We start from the raw sequence: 17978 nt of genomic DNA on the forward strand, positions 1-17978 counted from the left end.
CAGTACCGAGCCATGCACCGAACAAGAGGTGATGTGACGCATTGTGATTGATCTCCCGATTCGGGTTCCGCACAGAATACTTTCACCATGATATGGTGAATGAATGGGTATCTAAAGCATGAAGGCATTTATAGTGATAGTCTTAAAGTGGTGTACAAAAGATGGGATAGTTTAAAAGAGGTCCATATAACTTAGGGTACGACGTACTCTCTCTCTCTCTCTTTCTCTGTGTGTATGTGTGATGGCATCTATTATGTTAATTTAATTAGATAACGTGATTCAATTTACTTCTATACACATTAATGTCAAGTATGATTCAACCTACTTTCCACTAAAAAAATTGGATCAAACATAAATATTTTGTTGTAGCTCAATAAATCTCTCACTTTGATGTACACTAACCAAGAACATAATAAGTATTCTCTAAGATAAATATGCGAGGAGAAGCTCTCAGTGGTCATTATGTGCTCTAAAGAGAACTGAGTTGACAAAGAGTTGCCTCAAGTCTAACCTAATGAATGAAAATTTGTCATAAGTTGTTATGAACATTTAATGGATTATTTATAAGCTTGATGAAAGATTTTAATATGATACATATTGTTTTTTTGGAGGAGTTGATCTACTATTTTGTTGGGCATCATTTCAAATTTGTTGGTAGTGGCTAAAGTTCTAGATTGAGTAATACAAAACTATCAAAATCATAATTTAAAATAAATCTTCAAATTTGTTGGATAAACAATGATATGTACTTGCTATGTGTCATCATTCTTCTAATAGCCTCAAGATTAATCACGAATAATTTATTTTAAAAAATTAATAGAATACAATATCATTGAGGAGCTTCTAGTATGACAAATAATATCTCCTTAAGCTTGATTTCACAGATCTAAATATCATGATTTTGATAATAAGGGATAATAAGGGATGAAAGTAATTGAAAAAATATATACATATATTAGAGTTTCTTAGGCCATGAGACACTTCACCTCAATTAGGGCATTTGTCATTGTATGGCTAATGGCCTACTTGAGGTGGTCATCCTCTCATCGAATTTCGCAGTTCATTTTGATCCGTTGGTTTGAAGCTTTGACTATTAACTAAGATGTGTTAAATTCAAATCTTGCATATATATTATATGCAGAAATTTTTGTAGGAAAATTTAGATTAAATTTGTTGTCATCATAGATTTCAAAATTTACGCAGATCATCTTGATATGTTGGTTCAGAATTTTGACTATTAACTAAGATGTCTTAAATTCGAATCTTGTATATGTACAATATGCATAAATTTATCTTAACTGATAAAAAAGAACTTTCTAACCATCTTAAAGTTTAATTAATCCACCACTATTATTATTAGGCTCGGATGGCTATGGCAAATATTGAATTGAACACCAACGAGCACTTCGACATTCTTGCTGGACCTGTAGTAGTCCGAGGGGGGAAACGAGCGGTACACCTTCAACTACCCTTATCCTCTTCTCGTCCCCTTCCTCTCTCTTTCCCCACGCTCGTGGCAGAATCAATCGAAGCAAAAAGCGATAATGGCAATAACTCTAGGACACGCCGTGGCTGCCGTTACTACAAAAATCGCCGGCTGTGCGAGGACGAGTGGTGACGCTGGTACCTCAGTCGCCCTTTGCCTCGTCGGAGAGAGAGGGCCGGCGATTCCGGCTCCGCCTCTTCTTGTGGGTAGGAGAGAGGGTCTCTCCGCATGCTTCACGGCCCTAACGCTCTCACTAGCCAGCCCGTCTCTCGCCGCCATTCTGGAGGCGGACGACGACGAGGAGCTGCTGGAGAAGGTGAAGATTGACCGGAAGAAGAGGCTTCAGAAGCAGGGCGTAATAAGCTCCTCCGCCAAAGAGACAGGTGTAATTCTCTCTTTCTTTCTCTCGTTGCCAATCCTTTTTATTCTTCTGAGTCCAATTATGGGAACTTCTAGTTGGTTTTGCAGAGTAAAAGGCAATCTTTCTTTTAATTTCTTTCTTGCATAATTCTGAAATTAGCAGATACGTCCAGAATCAAATGTAAGGGGAAAGTCACAATCTTTTTTACGAATTTTAATGGGTTTATATTTGTTCACCTTCAGCATTGCCACTGGCTCTTTTTCCATGCTTGTTTTCATGAAATTCTTCCCTGACGTGAAAGTAATTTGCTTTGTTTCAAGTGCCATTTCTGAAATGTGAACTATAACCGAGCATGTGCAAGTTAATTTATGCTCTGTTTGTTTAAGAAAATTGAGTGGATGAATTTCACATGACAATGACGCATTGGCTGTTTGGTTTCACTATAAGATATAAGGTGATTATCTTTGAAATGTTAACGCATTTTCATTTATAGTTCTCTATCAAATTTAGTAAAAAATATGAAGAAGAATTATGTTGGTCATTGCCATGACTCCCATGCCCTCTCCTCAGGAGAAACAAATGTTCAATTTTTCCTCATCCAAACAAAAAAGAACAAAAAATTCTTTTTCACTCAATTTTTTCTTCAACCAAACAGGTGAGGCAAAAAAAATGAAACTTGAATCTCTCTACCGTCCCTTATTTTTAAACTTAATGATCCATTGGAAGGTCAAAAATGAAACTTGAATCTCTCAAAAAATGCGGCAGAAATAGCCTGATTTTTGTTTCATACTTTCAAATTTGTTGCTTGTAATAATTCAAATGTTTATATGGACAGGTTACCTCCAAGAACTTGTGTACAAGCTTAGTAAAGTGGGTAAAGCTATTGAGAACAATGATTTCTCTGAAGCAAGTTCGGTGCTTGGTCCAAGTACCCGTGCAGATTGGATCCAAAATGTCAATCTTGCATTCACCAAGGTCTCCATTTATCCCATTTGATATTATGATTTCTAGTTCCTAAGTTGAGCTTATAATTGTTATTTTGAATTAAAATTTAAAGCTGACATCTAGTCCTGAGGAGAAGAATGAGGTCGATGCGTTCAATTCTTCTTTGGCATCTCTTATTTCATCAGGTATTATATATAACGTTCATTTCCTTGGACTTTGGCTTTCTCTCGGATGCTTCTTGACATGTTCTTCTTGCAGTTGATAAGCATGACATTGAATCCTCCAAGTCGGCTTTTGTTCTTTCTGCTAGTGCTCTGGAGAAGTGGGTGGAATCAACTGGTTTGGTGGGTCTACTAAAAGGCCTTTAAGTATGAGGAATCAAGAAGAGTCCTGTAAGCAAATTTCTAAGTTCTGTTACTTCGGTGTAATGATGTTGATTTTTTTTCTACTGATGAAGCATAGAGCCTTCTTTGAACTCTATTCAAGGATCCTAGCGAGTCTGCAAGAGCTCAAATTTTATGCATTTTTTTTAGATTGTATTTTAGTCAAAAGAACATTTAGTTATATGACTGTCTAAATTGTTGCTTTCCATTCTTTTTTCGGTATGTAATGACTGTAAATTTTCAAAGCAATTAAGAAAACTACTCTTTCAATTATGGAACTGCAAATATGGCAATTACATGTTTCTACTAAATTTTTTTCTAGACTGCAAATTTTCTCTCTTTTGGTGAGTTTTTGATAAAGTCCCAATGCCTCTTTATGAGATTACTTTTAAGTGTCGAATCTTGTCAAGGGGCTGTTTAGTTTAGAATGTATGCAGTTATTTTATTTGATGAAAATCAAATGTAATTCTCTTCAACAGCTTCTAAAGTCTCGAATCTTGGTCCACTAGATATCAGGCTAGAAACTTCACAGTGACATGATAGGTAGAGATGACTATCTTGTAGATATTGAGTAGTGTTCGGCGGAAGATGACATAATAGTTAGCACATTGACTATAATAAAGAGATCCATTGCGATAATTTTTCTTTATTATTCTCCCCAAGTGATTGGCAAAACAATTGTTCCTTCGTTCCCCATTTGTTCCCCGAAAAAAACTAAAGAGAGGATCAAAAGTCCGTGCTAGGTGAGAAGTGCCTAAGCTCATCTTTTCATACACTCTTGAAAATGATGTTAACTGAGCTCATTGTATCTATTATGATGCTTGATAATTAGTGATTAGACCTTTGACAACTAATGGCATCATCGAACATATTTTTGTTTGCTAGCCGATTTGCTTGGGTAAATTTAATACTTGGTTCCCTTAACACACTTGTTGAGTTCTTCCCTTAGTAATGTAACTCGATGTCGGGACTTAGTTGTCGACATTCGCTCCAACAAGCCCTAGATCATTCTTGTCATCATGTCCTTGAACTCTACAAGCTGACTTGTAGTGATTGACTACTACTCTACAACTTTATATTATATAATGCCCATCTTCCTATTTATAACTACTACATGCTCATCTCATCTATTAAGATGATGGAAACAAAAGTGTCCATGGGTCACACCCAAATTTTACTAAAAGTATCGTGCAAATAGAGTTAAAAAAAAAAAGGAGAGAGAAAGAATTCCAATGAGTGAAGCTTTGGACTTCCTTAAATGGGCTTGAATTTTAGAGATTGCATAACTTTAATTTTATCTCTACTTTTTATTTATAGATTTGGGCTAGGGCTTGGGACACCATAAGATTAGCTACATATATAGCTATAAAATAATGACCAGATCAGGCACAGAAGCTATATAACCCAACTGAGCACAGATATTAACTAGTAACCTCATGATGTAATACTGCCCAACGACTTGAGGAAGTCACCGACCTAAGTTGAGGGAGTCGCCAAGCCGACTAGAGACAGTCACTCACTTGGGATAAATTATTCTGTGCGGACGCCGAACGTCGTCCAGAGACCAACCAGAATGTGCCACATCACCCTGGCTCGGTGCCGCAACTCGGTACTGCTAACGTGGCTCATTCTTGTTGTTCTTCGGATGACGATCTGTGTCTGGCCTCTGCACAAATTTCTCCTCGGGCACTTTCTCTAGAAGCTTTGTTGAGCATTTTCCAAGCCGAATCAACTTCAACTTTGTCTAAGTCTCCAAGATCTCACATTATAAAGCTGAAAAAAATTATCTTACTCTTTAATGAAAATTGATAGAATTCAAACTCATAATTTATGATTGATATGTCATCAAAAATTTATCTTGATTGGGAACGAATCTCGATGTAAAATTAAGTTGTACTTCCAAAATTAAAATTGGGACCATCTGAACTCCGATTTCAGCAAACTTATAGTCGAACTGAGCGTCTCGAGAATACGAACCCAACGACACCAAATACAACCCAATTCGATCCCAAACAGGTCCAAATCAAGGGTTAGAAGTGCTGCTTGAAGGTTCGAACCACAATTTGGATTACCAAAAGGTTTTCAAACATAACATGCTTATAGTCGAATTGAGCGGCTCGACGAGACAAATCCAACGAGCCCAAGATCATCGAATTCCGACATTACTAAGACATTCAAATGTCCATCAAACAGTCCATGATCAAGGGATTCAACATCGGCTGTCCATCCAACCACTCCCCATTTACCCTTAATCTCTTACTTATTTATGGGTCATGCACTCATGTCACTCTAGAAATCTATAAATAGGCCCCTCATTTCTCTTGAAAGGGGGGATCCAAGCAAGAAGAGAAGAAAAGAAGAGAAGGAAAAAGCTCCTCCTCGACCACCGCCTGAGTTCCGCCGGACCACCCCCTGACGTCGTTGCTCCGCCGGACACCGCCTGAGGCCCTCATCTTAGCCGGACCACCGCCTGAGGCCCTCACCTTCGCCGGACCACCGCCTGAGGCCCTCACCTTCGCCGGACAACCGCCTGAGGCCCTCACCTTCGCCGGACCACCGCCTGAGGCCCTCACCTTCACCGGACCACCGCCTGAGGCCCTCACCGTTGTCGGACCACCACCTGAGGAACTCATCCTCGTCGTACCACCGTCTGAGGCCCTCACATTCGCCGGACCACCGCCTGAGGCCCTCACCTTCGCCAGACCACCCCCTGAGGCCCTCACCTTTACTGGACTACCGCCTGAGGCCCTCACCCTCGCTGGACCACCGCCTGAGGCCCTCAGCTTTGCCGGACCACCACCTGAGGCCCTCACCTTTGCCGGACCACCACTTAAGGCTCTCACCTTCAATGGACCACCACCTAAGGGCCTGAACTCTGCCAGATCACCACTTTAGGCTCTAAACTCCACCAGACCATCAACTGACGCTAGAGTTCTACCAAATTAGTGTCGGACTACTAACTGACGCCTCAACTTCCAAGTGACGTCAGATTTAACACTAGACTTCAACCATACGGTTGACATTTGTAATATGATCGCCCTCAAGGACGAGTCAGCCAACTATACTCAACTCAAACAACTGGGCTAGGCACCGTGGCTTTTCCCCTTTCCAGGATTTTCCACATAAAAAATCTTGTTCTCTGTGTGTGAGCTGGATATCTGTATAACACTAAGACGCAAAATTACAACTCTATCACCGCATATATTCTAGCCCACAATAATGATCAAACAAAAAACAATGAGCTCTTTCATAGCCCTAAAATGGGTCACCACAACTGCCTTCTTTAAAAATAATAATAATAATAAACTACAGCTGTTTTTATTAATTTTTATTTTTTAATATTCTGTTTAAAAACCGGGCTGGCCATTATCTAATCGACCAGCGCGCATCGTGCAGGCTTCTACTCCCCCAACCTCTCGTCGTATGCAAAGCCCCAATACCGTTTCAACCTCTTCTCTTCCCTTCTCTCCTCCCCCTCCTCATCTTCCTCAGTCTCCCCCTCCCTTCCCTTCATGCCCATTTCCTTTATCTGTCCTCTCTTCTTTTGGATAGCAGCAAAGAAGAACAAAAACAATGGAACGAACCCATTCTCACATTCCCCAGAAATCCTCTAGCTTCATCTCCTCTCGCGAGGAGAAACTCCGCGGCTCCGATCGCAACCTCTCCCTCAGCTCTCTCCACTTTCATCCCATCTCCGAGGACGTCGCTGAAGTCGCCGACGCAAACAAGGTAGAAAAAGACGATAATGAGGAACGAGAAGAGAAAGAAGATTCACCCGCTAATGAGAAGCAGGACAACAACGACGAGACAGCCACAACGGCCGGAGAAATCCCCGACCACTACGATCTCCTTTCCCTCTCCGATGACATCGACCAGTTCCTCGCAATCCTCCACAATTCGCCGGAGACCATTCCGGAGATTCCTGATATCGCCATTTCCCGCTTCGGCGCATTGCTCGAGAAAGAGATCGCCAAGTACGATTGCGGCGGCGATCGATGGTCTTCTTCGGATTCCCATGAAGTTGCCTCGTTTCTCGATTCCGTCGACCGCGCCTCTAAACTCAGCGCCGCCCTCTCTGAATTCTCCGGCTCGGAACCCCAGTACTACCAAGCCATGAACGAAATCGGCGCCGTCGTCCACCACGCCATGGCATTCTTAGAAGACGAGTTTCATTCCATTCTTGTCAACGAATCTTCCTCCAAGTCGAGGAAACCCCCTTCGGATTCCACCTCCGGCGCATCCAAGCCTAAACGCCGCCCGTCATTCAGTCTCGTACACGAGCCCGATCGCTGCGTTCTCCAACCCAATCTCTCCGATCATTCCGCGACTCCTGATTCCCCCTCCGCTGACCTGACATCCCCTCACCCTGATCACCAAAGCACCACCCGTCTCCGCCACATTGCCAGCGCCATGATCACCTCTGGCTACGAAACAGAGTGCTGCCAAGTTTACACCATCGCGCGGCGCAACGCCATGGATGCCAGCCTCTCCGACAACGGTTTTGATAAAATAAGCATCGATGACATTCTTCGCATGCCTTGGGAAACTCTAGAATCCGAAATTGCTTCGTGGACCAAAGCCTTTCGCCACGCCATCACCATCTCCATCCCACGCGAACGCGAGCTCTGCGAAAGCGTCTTCGATGGTCCCCATCGCCCCATTGTCGACGCCATTATCCGCAGCCTTGCCCGCAGCCTCCTCATCCAACTCCTCACCTTCGCCGAAGCAGTATCCATGGTCAAGCGCTCCGCCGAAAAGCTCTTCAAAGTTCTCGACATGTACGAAGCCCTTCGAGATATGATCCCGAAACTCGATGAGATCTTCGATTCCCACACCGTCGACGAAGACATCAAGATGGATCTGTCCTCTGTTCGCACCCGCCTCGGCGAAGCAGCCGTTTTTATTTTCTGCGATTTGGAGATCTCCATCAAATCCGATACAGCTAAAGCCCCCGTCCCCGGCGGCGCCGTTCATCCCCTCACCCGTTATGTTTTGAACTACCTCAAATACGCCTGCGAGTACAAGAACACGCTCGAGCAAGTTTTCAAAGATCACCGAAAAGTAGACAGGTCGATGTCGACGTCGCCGTCTTCATACAGCAACGACGGCGACGGTGATGACAACTCAGCCCGCGACTGCAGTCGCTGGGCGGGGAGTAGCGGCCAAAGCCCTTTATTTGCTTCCCAGGTAGTCCAAGTAATGGACCTGCTCAATGCCAACCTGGAATCAAAGGCAAAGCTCTACAAAGACCTAGCCCTCAGCAACATCTTCATGATGAACAATGGGAGATACATAGTGCAAAAGATCAAAGGTTCTGCAGAAATCAAAGAGCTTTTAGGGGAGACTTGGTGCAGGAAGAAATCGTCCGATTTACGAAAGTACCACAAGAACTATCAACGGGAGACATGGTCTAAGGTACTGGGATGCTTCAAAGACGAAGGTTTGCAGGTGAAAGGTTCAGTTTTGAAGCCAGTGCTTAAGGAGAGATTCAAGAGCTTTAACTCCATGTTTGAGGAAATACACAAGACACAGAGCGGGTGGTTGGTGAGCGATGAACAGTTGCAGTCGGAGCTCAGGGTATCTGTATCGGCAGTGGTGGTGCCGGCATATCGGTCATTTCTCGGGCGATTCAGCCAGTATTTGGATCCTGGAAGACAGACGGAGAAGTATATTAAGTTTGGGCCAGATGATCTTGAATCTTATATAGAAGATCTCTTCGATGGCAACCCGACCTCCATGTTGAAGAAGAAGTCATGATCAGTGTCTTTTTAATGGCCGGTGAAGTCTCTTTCTTTGTTGCTTATACTAATTGATTTGATTTGATTTTCTTTTTCATTGTGATCGCATAGGACGTCTGATTTTGTGAGCCTTTAATGGAAGAATAAAATTACATCGTTAGCTATCTCTTGTAGGATTTGCAATGCAAAATTAACAAGTTTTGGCATATTCAATATATGCATTTGTTCTTGATACCAGAAAGAAGTTAAAAAAAATCAGGATATTTGTTTGGGGGATTTACATGCATAGCATTTGAAATTTTATTATTTATATGTTTCTAATATTAATTTTAATATTTACTTATGTAACATCTAAACTTATCGTATACATCAAAATTAGCACTAGGATACCTCTCAGCATCTTCTTCGTTTAATCTCACATGAAAACATCTGCTAACTTGTTCATTTTAATCCTTTTTTCTCTCCCCTATGCTCTAAATTGTTCTCCTTGCGGCCAAACTAGCTCACCTTGGGCCCCAACTTGTTCTACCTAAGTATATATATATATATATGCATCAGAGTAAACAAATGAAGTGAAATGAAGCCAATCCATTAATAAAAGTTCAATTAACCAATACATCCAAATAATAATAATTCTGATACAAGCCAACATGAATGTAAATATAGCAAAAGCAAGAAATAAACTACCCAGTTCTAAATGCACACAAACATAATAAACTACTATAAAATAATAAATACAAAAAAATAATCTACTGCTAATAATTCTGCTCCTGAAGTAGTGGTATACCAAACACGCCTGTTGAACTTAGTGAAAAAAAGATAACATGTGAGTTTGATAAATCAAACTCTGTAAGTAACTACTATCTATAAAAGCATAAACGACAAAAGAAATGAGACATACAATATGGACAATCAAATGATAGAAGTAACAACCTAAAGAGAGGAATAATAATCTATATTCCCAAAATCAAAATATCCATGAGAAAATCAAAATCTCCATGAGATATGTCATGTTTGTTATAAAAGAAATTTAATATGTTAGTGACATTAATGTATGTGGTAAGTTACTATCAATGTAATTATTTTAAATGCCAAAAAATACAATCACACTAAGTATCATCATATCTCAAAATAACCTACATTCATTTATTACTTCCAATTCATGTTTGTTAATATTCTCTTACATTTAAACATATACATTTGTTGTCGTTTTATCATATACACATACCATGATGGAAAACACCAACCTAAGGAAATTCAATGATTTCTTATAGAGTTGTCACTCTGAGGGCCCGTTAACCTCGGCTAGCCAAAAATCAATAGAATTATACCGACATACACATAATCACACAGTGAAAAAGCTATTACAAATAATCAACATGTTTTATATAATTCAACATGACGATTATAATTTATATAACCAAAATGATTTACAACATGAGAATTATATATTGTATTGAATAAAACTAATGTATGTGAATTTAACCTTTTACAACAAGAACCATTTTAAATGCTAAAAGTTCATGCATCAACAAATTAATTAATAATATTTCTATCACATGATGATTTCAATATGGGCCATAAAAAAGCTTTTTGACATAACACAATGTTAATTAATATTGGAAATAGAACTGGCAACGTAATATTTGAAAACCTATCACAAGCAACAAGAATATAGAGCCCCTAACCAAGAAGGGTACATTTATCTCAAAATAAATAACAGTTATTTACTTTTAGGCAAGCACACAAAACTTCAATCCTAAATGATAATCAGCTAACAACGCTACAAGGGTTATGACTCGAACACCCTACAAAAGAATCATGAAGAATACACCAATGCTTGAAACATAAGGTTTACAAACCATAGCTTCAATAATTCTATATTGGAATATAATGAATTTCCTTAATAAAGCCTAAATGATAACATAGCAATTTGAACATCAAACATAAATAAAACTTTTCCCTCAACCACAAATGACATTGATAACTTGCAAATGTTCTACTAGAGATCATAAGCTTTTATATATATCATTTTCTAGAATGGAAAGAAAAACATTTTGCAGATTGATGGACTTGAAAATCTTTTGATTAAAATTTTGTTTTATCATTCATTATAAATGATCTTTATAACTTACAAAAAACTTCCTCCCAAATAAAGATAAAGTTATCATAAGCGTATTTCCACACAATAAAAATCAAATAACATAAACTCTACAAAAGAGAGAACATCCCTCTTATTCCTTGGCAATAAAGGAAAAAAACGAAGGGAGGAGGGGGAAAAAAGAGAAGGTTTGAACTCACTATGGGAGGAAGGAATCGTTGCAGGCTGCTATCGCTAAAAAGGGGCGAGGAGGAAGGAGAACGAAGCATACGACGACCACTGCATAAGGGAAAAAGGAGAAATTTGATGCCCTGAGTCCCTATTAGGTTTAAATGGTATGAGAGGGATGATATAGATGAGAGAGTGTCAAATAAGGAAAGAAATCACGAGGGAGAGATGTGCGTGAGACTAAAGGAGGCGAGCTCGGCTGGTTCGTGATTAGGCTAAGAAACAGTCGGGGCGGCTGCTTGCGTATGCAGGAGAAATCGGATCGATTCGGGTGTCCTTTTTGGGTTATAACATATTACCTCCCTTAAAAGAATTTGGACACCAAATTCATAAATACCTTAGTTAAAAAAATAGTTGTGGGTACTTCACGATCATCTCTTCTTCAATCTCCTAAGTGGCTTCCTGTTCTGACTGGTTCTTCCAAAGCACTCAGACAAATGGAATAGATCGACGACGAAGCTATCAAACTTCACGCTCCAAAAATGTGCTCTGGTACCTCTTCATAGTTCAGATCTTCTTGAATCAACAAAGGGTTAAACTGACTAATGTGAGATCTGTCGTGTATGTAGCGCCAGAGAAGCGATACATGAAAGACATTATGTACTCTTGCAAGCCTTGGAGGAAGAGCCAATCTATAAGAAACTTTACCGATTTTCTCGAACACCTCAAAAGGTCCAATGAAACGGGAATGAAGTTTTCCACTTTTGCCAAATCTGATAACTCCAGGTATGGGTAAAACCTTCAAAAACACATGATCACAAACCTCGAATTCAACATTCTTATGCTGAGGAGCAAAATATGTTTTTTAACGCTCTTGAACTAAACAAAACCTTTCTCATATTTGATGAATCTTCCCAGTAGCTTGATTAAACAATTGAGGTCTCAAGAGCTTCCTCTCACTACCCTCAAACCAACACAAATGATATCTATACTTTCTACCATAAAGAGCCTCATAAGGTGCCACATAAGGTGTCATGCCGAGACTAGCTTGAAAGCTATTGTTGTAAGAAAATTCCACCAAGAAAATGTAGTCCTCCCAGCTTCCACAAAAGTCAAGAATGCAGGCTCTTAAGAAATCTTCTAATGTCTGAATGGTGCACTCCAACTGACCATCTATCTGTCGGTGAAAAGAAGTGCTGAAATTTAACCTCGTACCCAAAGCTTCTTGCACTTTCTTCTAAAGTCTTGAAGTAAATCTCTCATCTCTATCAGACACGATGACAAGAGGAATCCTATGTAGTCGAACAATATCATTCATATAGATCCTTGCTAGCTTTTCCACAAAGTCATCTGCTTGATAAGCAGAAAGTGAGATGTCTTGGTAAGCCTATAAATTATGACCCAAACTGCATCATGACCTTGCTTTGATATGGGCAAGCCCATTACGAAGTTCATAGCAATCTCCTCCCACTTCCATTCTGGAATATGAAGAGATTACAATATATCACAAGGTTTCTGATGTTCTGCCTTGACCATCTGACACATCAAGCACTTGGTTATGAACTTGCCACATTATTCTTCATACCAGGCCACCAAAATAGCTTCTTAATATCTTAATACATTTTCGTGCTTCCTGGGTGAACTGAATACGGAGTGGTGTGCGCCTCCCGAAGTATGTCCTGCGAAGTTCGACATGGTCTGGAATACATAGTCAATCTTTAAATTTTAAGGCAGTCATCTGATCAACAGTGAAATCCGGCTTCAATTTGTTCTGAACTTGATCATTAATCTGCATCAGCTCTATATCTTCCATTCGAGCTTCATGAATCCGGTTCATAATCATCGGCTGAATAGACATATGATAAATAGCAAAGTAGCCTCCTGTTGGTACTATCTCGTGCTGTAGTTGCTCTATTTCATACACTAACTGTCACTCCTGAGTGATCATCCAAGTTGTATAAGATGAAGACTTCCCTACTTAAAACATCTGCCATCACATTAGCTTTGCCTGGATGGTATTAAATTTGCAAATCATGTTCCTTCATTAACTCAAGTCATCGCCTTTGCCTTAAGTTCAACTCCTTATGAGTAAAAATATATTTCAAGCTCTTATGATCAGTAAAAATCTCACAGTGAATGTCATAAAGGTAATGCCTCTAGATTTTTAGTGCAAAAATGATTGCAACTAACTCTGAGTCATGAGTAGGGTAATTTTTCTCGTGCACCTTAAGCTATCTGGATTCATAAGCCACCACTTTATCGTATTGCATTAAGACACATCCCAAGCCTTGATGTGAAATGTCACTATATATCTGAAATCCATCGGTACTAAAAGGAGTGGTGAGAATAGGCACATACACCAAATAACTCTTGAGCTTCTAAAAAAACTTTGTTCACATGCAACAAGAATATAGAGCCATTAACAAAGAAGGTTACAATTATCCCAAAGTAAATAACAGTTACTTACCTTTAGACAAGCGACACGAAACTTCAAGCCTAAACGATAATCAATTGACAGTGCTATGAGGGCCACGACTCGAAGGCCCTATAAAAGAATCATGATGAATACACCAATGCTTGAAATAAAAGGTTTACATATCCGAGCTTCAATATTTCTATATAGGAATATAATGAATATCCTTAATCAAGCCTAAATGATAACATAACAATTTGAACATCAAAGATAAACAAGAATTCCTCCCAAAGAAAGATTAACTTATCATAATAGTATTTCCACACAATACGAATCAAATAACCTAAACTCTACAAAAGATAGAACATCCATCCTATTCCTTGGCAATAAAGAAGAAAGAATGAAGGACATCAGAAAAGACAAGGTTTGAACTATCTATTGGAGGAAGGAATCATTGTTGGTTGCTGTTGCGAAAAAGGGGCTAGGAGGAAGGAGAAGGGTGGATACGGCAACTGCTGCAAAAGGGAAGAAGTAGAAATTTGATGCCCTAAGTCCCTATTAGGTTTAAATGGTATGAGAGGGATGTTATATGTGGGAGAATCTTTCAAATAGGAAAAGAAATCGTGAGGAAGAGACGCGTGTGAGGGTAACAGAGGTGAGCTAGGCTGGTTCGCGATTCAAGCGAAAGAAGAGTCGAAGCAACTGCTTGGGAGTACGGGAGAAACCGGACTGATTCAGGTTATAATAGTGAATCCACAATTTTGCTTTCTCACACTACTCAAACTTTGCTTGTAGTTCATGCTTATTATAAAAGCCTAGCAATTAAGTTTTTTATGGATTTCAATTTCTTTGCTTTATGATTGGAGACAGGGCCTCAATTCTTAAACATAAGATTATTTGATGAATGCATAATATTTTCTTCTATTGTCTAAATGCTATAAATTTTATAAGATGGTGGAAAGATTTGCAATGGTTTATGGTGTAGAATGCTAGTCATTAAAAGAGACGCATAAAATTAAGTTAATTGTTGCAGAGATGAGGATGCTCAAGGGATGAGTGGCTTTACTCTAAGAGATTGAACGTGAAATGAGCATATATGTGAAAAGGTTGGAGTAGCTCCAATGATAGATAAGATTAGAGAGAGTTATTTTAGATGGTTTGATCACATAAAGCATCGGCCTTCTGATGAATCAGTTAAGAGATTAGATGTATTATATTTGACCTAGGTTAAGGAAAGTATAGGTACACCTAAAAAGACTTAATTAAAAAATATTAGAAATTTACTTTTTTATTAGATTTAAATGAGAATTTGACTCTTAATATGACACAATGGAGAAAAATGATTCATGTATCCGACCCCATATAGTGTGATAAATGCTATCCCTAATTAATTTTAAGTGTACTAGTAGTCGAGGCCTTAATTTTCTCTTAAATGACCCTCAGTGGGCTAGTGACTAATTCCTAAACATGTTCAAATGAAGGTGTATGTGTGTATTCCTCAGTGGGGCGTGTGTGTGTATTCCTAGGGCTTAAATTAATTATTTCATTAAGTCTAATAGTAAAAACTTTAAAATTCATTATGAGGGTTTATCAGGATCTTGAAGACTTATGGTTTAAATTTCAAATCATTTAGATTTCAAATTGTCTCTAATATTTTTAAGGTTCTAATTATTAGGAATTTTTAATTAATTATTTAGTTTAATTTATTCATGTCATTTTTCCCCCAATTTTATTCTAATTTAACCCCTCTAAGATTAGGTTAACTCTTTCACTTAAAGTTAGGGTTTGATCTGATTGGCCCATTAGATCATATGTTATTCATTAGATCCATTGACCCTAAGTATGGGTCACTTTTTTCTATTGATTTAATGACTCACCTATGGTGTGTTTCCTAAGTAGACTTGGTTTCACCGAGGCCATCCTACTTAACCCTAGGTGCTAGTGCCCTCCATTATGAATATTTGACCATAGTCTAAGCTAATTGATTTAAGTGATCCAATAATTTGCCTTAGCTGTAATACTAGCCAATGGAGTGCCTTAGATGGTCTTAGTTAATATGGAGACATCTAGTGACTCTCACTTTTCTCTAATTATCCCTAATTAATTTTAAGTGTACTAGTAGTCGAGGCCTTAATTTTCTCTTAAATGACCCTCAGTGGGCTAGTGACTAATTCCTAAACATGTTCAAATGACATTAGACTTCTTCGTGGTTATACTTATATGTTAGTCTATCATCCTAGACTATCTAGTGGATCCCATACTCTTTAGACTCTAATTTTATCCTACTTGAGCCTAGATGATTTAGTTATTTACCCTATTCAGTAACCGGCCCTAGTTTGATTTGTGATCTATCTTTGGTAGTCTTAAATTGAGGATTCTAAGGTTGCTAAGTGACTAGATTAGCTTTGGTTAAAACCCTAAGGAGTTATGATGTGGTTTTCCTACCAATGGTGGAGTTTTTATATTATTGAATTATATGATCTTAGGCTAGCATAGTCCACATCAAGGTGAACTATGCCCATTTTAAAGTTCTCTTAAAATTCTTGATTACCTTATACATAAGAGCTAAGCACTATAGTAATGTAATAAAATGTGATAATGCTAATAAAAGCTAATAAAAATATGGTCATGCTAATAAAAGATAATGTTTCTTTTATGATGTAATTAATATACTCTAATGTATATTAGTGGCACTATGTGTGTGCATTTATGGAATTTATAAATCTCTCCAATAAATCTTGAATTTTAGGGGAACTTTGCTTTTGCTTTGGTAGTTGTAAATGCATCTTCTCATATACCACAACTTAGCTTAGTGTGATTTGCTATTGTGTGCGTGTTGCATTGAGTTGATGCATGATAGTAAATGTGGTACCATATCAATGGATTAGGAACATTGAAAAATTAAAATTTGATATAACAGTTGAAATATAGTGATTTGGGTAGCTTAAGGATCAACCTTTCAATGTTTGCATTGAAGGTGTATTGATATGTTTATACAATATTACCATCTTGTAATGATTTGTATATATTATGATTATATTTAAATTGATTTGGGGGTGGTGGTGGTGGTGTGGGACCCACGTGACATAATAAGAGCGACATAGGGAACTTTATGTGTGGCAGTGCAAATTATTATTGATGCTATACCATTTGACTCTATGATGCAATTTGAATGTTTACTAGCACATTTAATGAAAGATGCTTAGAGAGGAACTTTTAGTTGAGAAATTGGTACATATTGGCACTTTCAATTGCTTCATATTAGGAAGTTGCGTCTACTTAAGGGAGGTACAAAACCACAAGTGGTCGAGGATAAATTAGTTTGAGTAGAGAAGATATATGATGATATAAAATGCCATAAAGATGGAAATGTATTATTCACATCATTTTTATTTAAGGGTAAGATAGAATGTCAGTAATTAGGACAACAGAAGAAAGAGTTAGACAAAGATTAAATTATATGATCTCTTCAATTGAGTTTATAGAAGCCCTATGATACTAGTTTATTCCACTATCACATAGTTGGTAAATGCTTGAGTCTTTCCTTAGGCTAGTGCGTGGTGAAAAAACTTTTATATATTATGAGGCCAAACTTCCTTCATTAGTAAGTTACTCGCCTCAACTAGTAAACACTCTAAAGGAGAAGTATTAGAGGTTCTTGCTAGATTTGAAGGATAAACTTATGGAGTTTATTGTATAAATGGGCATAGTTGAATTGATCAATAATAATATAGTTACTATGTTGCAATATAGCATGAATAGAATTTGGGAAAATAAAGTTTGATGGAGAACCATCCAAGAAGCTCAAGTTTGGACCTTGAAAAAAAAAAAGTTCATGTTTTAAGATAATATTAACATTTATACAGTATGTGGGAAGTGACAAAAAAGTATTTCTTGGTGACATGTTAGTCTCTTATATTTAGTAAGATCAATGATTATAAAGAGGGAGCAAGTAGAGAAGTTAGAGTTTAGATATCAAGATTTAGAGTAGTTCTAGAGAAAGAGAATAGTTCCTTCAAAGATATACATTGAGAGTTTTACAAGTCGAGGTGAAGTAAAAACGACAACATCCAAGCCTACTAGGACTTACGAAAACAAGCTCTAGCTACATCTACACTTGTGCCAACTAAATTGTATGTGTTGACTCACCAAGAGGCAAAGAAAACCACTGATGATTGTTAGTTGAGGCACACTACTCTGATACAAATTATATGGTAAAGCATATTGTGGGCTCCAGATTTCCCATTGGAGCAAGACGATGATAATAGATAATTTTCAATTAAGGCTAATAGTTTGAAACTAAATGCTTAGAATATAGTAGCAACAAATTTAATTTAGGATTTTTAACTTTACCATTGTGAACTTAAAGTAATTGGGGGGGGG

The 17978-nt window shown here is 38.3% G+C and overlaps 3 protein-coding genes across 4 annotated transcripts in view; 2 read left to right on the plus strand and 1 right to left on the minus strand.

Annotated features, from left to right (window-relative positions):
* The first annotated feature begins 1400 nt into the window (after window positions 1–1400).
* On the plus strand, window positions 1401–3453 carry LOC110104190 (thylakoid lumenal 16.5 kDa protein, chloroplastic). Its single transcript, XM_020833182.2, has 4 exons — window positions 1401–1869; window positions 2683–2822; window positions 2905–2977; window positions 3051–3453. The coding sequence occupies exons 1-4, from the start codon at window positions 1545–1547 to the stop codon at window positions 3158–3160; spliced, it is 648 nt and encodes a 215-aa protein (XP_020688841.1). The 5' UTR covers window positions 1401–1544; the 3' UTR covers window positions 3161–3453.
* Window positions 3454–6527: 3074 nt separating this feature from the next.
* On the plus strand, window positions 6528–9128 carry LOC110104202 (exocyst complex component EXO70B1-like). Its single transcript, XM_020833198.2, has one exon. It carries the CDS (start codon window positions 6749–6751, stop codon window positions 8930–8932), a length of 2184 nt encoding a protein of 727 aa, XP_020688857.1. The 5' UTR covers window positions 6528–6748; the 3' UTR covers window positions 8933–9128.
* A 358-nt stretch (window positions 9129–9486) lies between these two features.
* Window positions 9487–17978, minus strand: part of LOC110104203 — a 19454-nt gene continuing 10962 nt past the window's right edge. The window contains exon 6 of one of the 2 annotated variants that reach the window (XR_003700099.1): window positions 9487–9709. The gene's annotated coding sequence lies outside the window, so the exon portion shown is untranslated. Of the gene's footprint in view, window positions 9718–17978 lie in introns of both variants that reach the window. The other variant, XR_002304025.2, reaches the window with a different exon arrangement.

The sequence above is a fragment of the Dendrobium catenatum genome, unplaced genomic scaffold (assembly GCF_001605985.2).
Source record: "Dendrobium catenatum unplaced genomic scaffold, ASM160598v2 fragScaff_scaffold_231, whole genome shotgun sequence".
NCBI classification, from domain to species: domain Eukaryota; kingdom Viridiplantae; phylum Streptophyta; class Magnoliopsida; order Asparagales; family Orchidaceae; genus Dendrobium; species Dendrobium catenatum.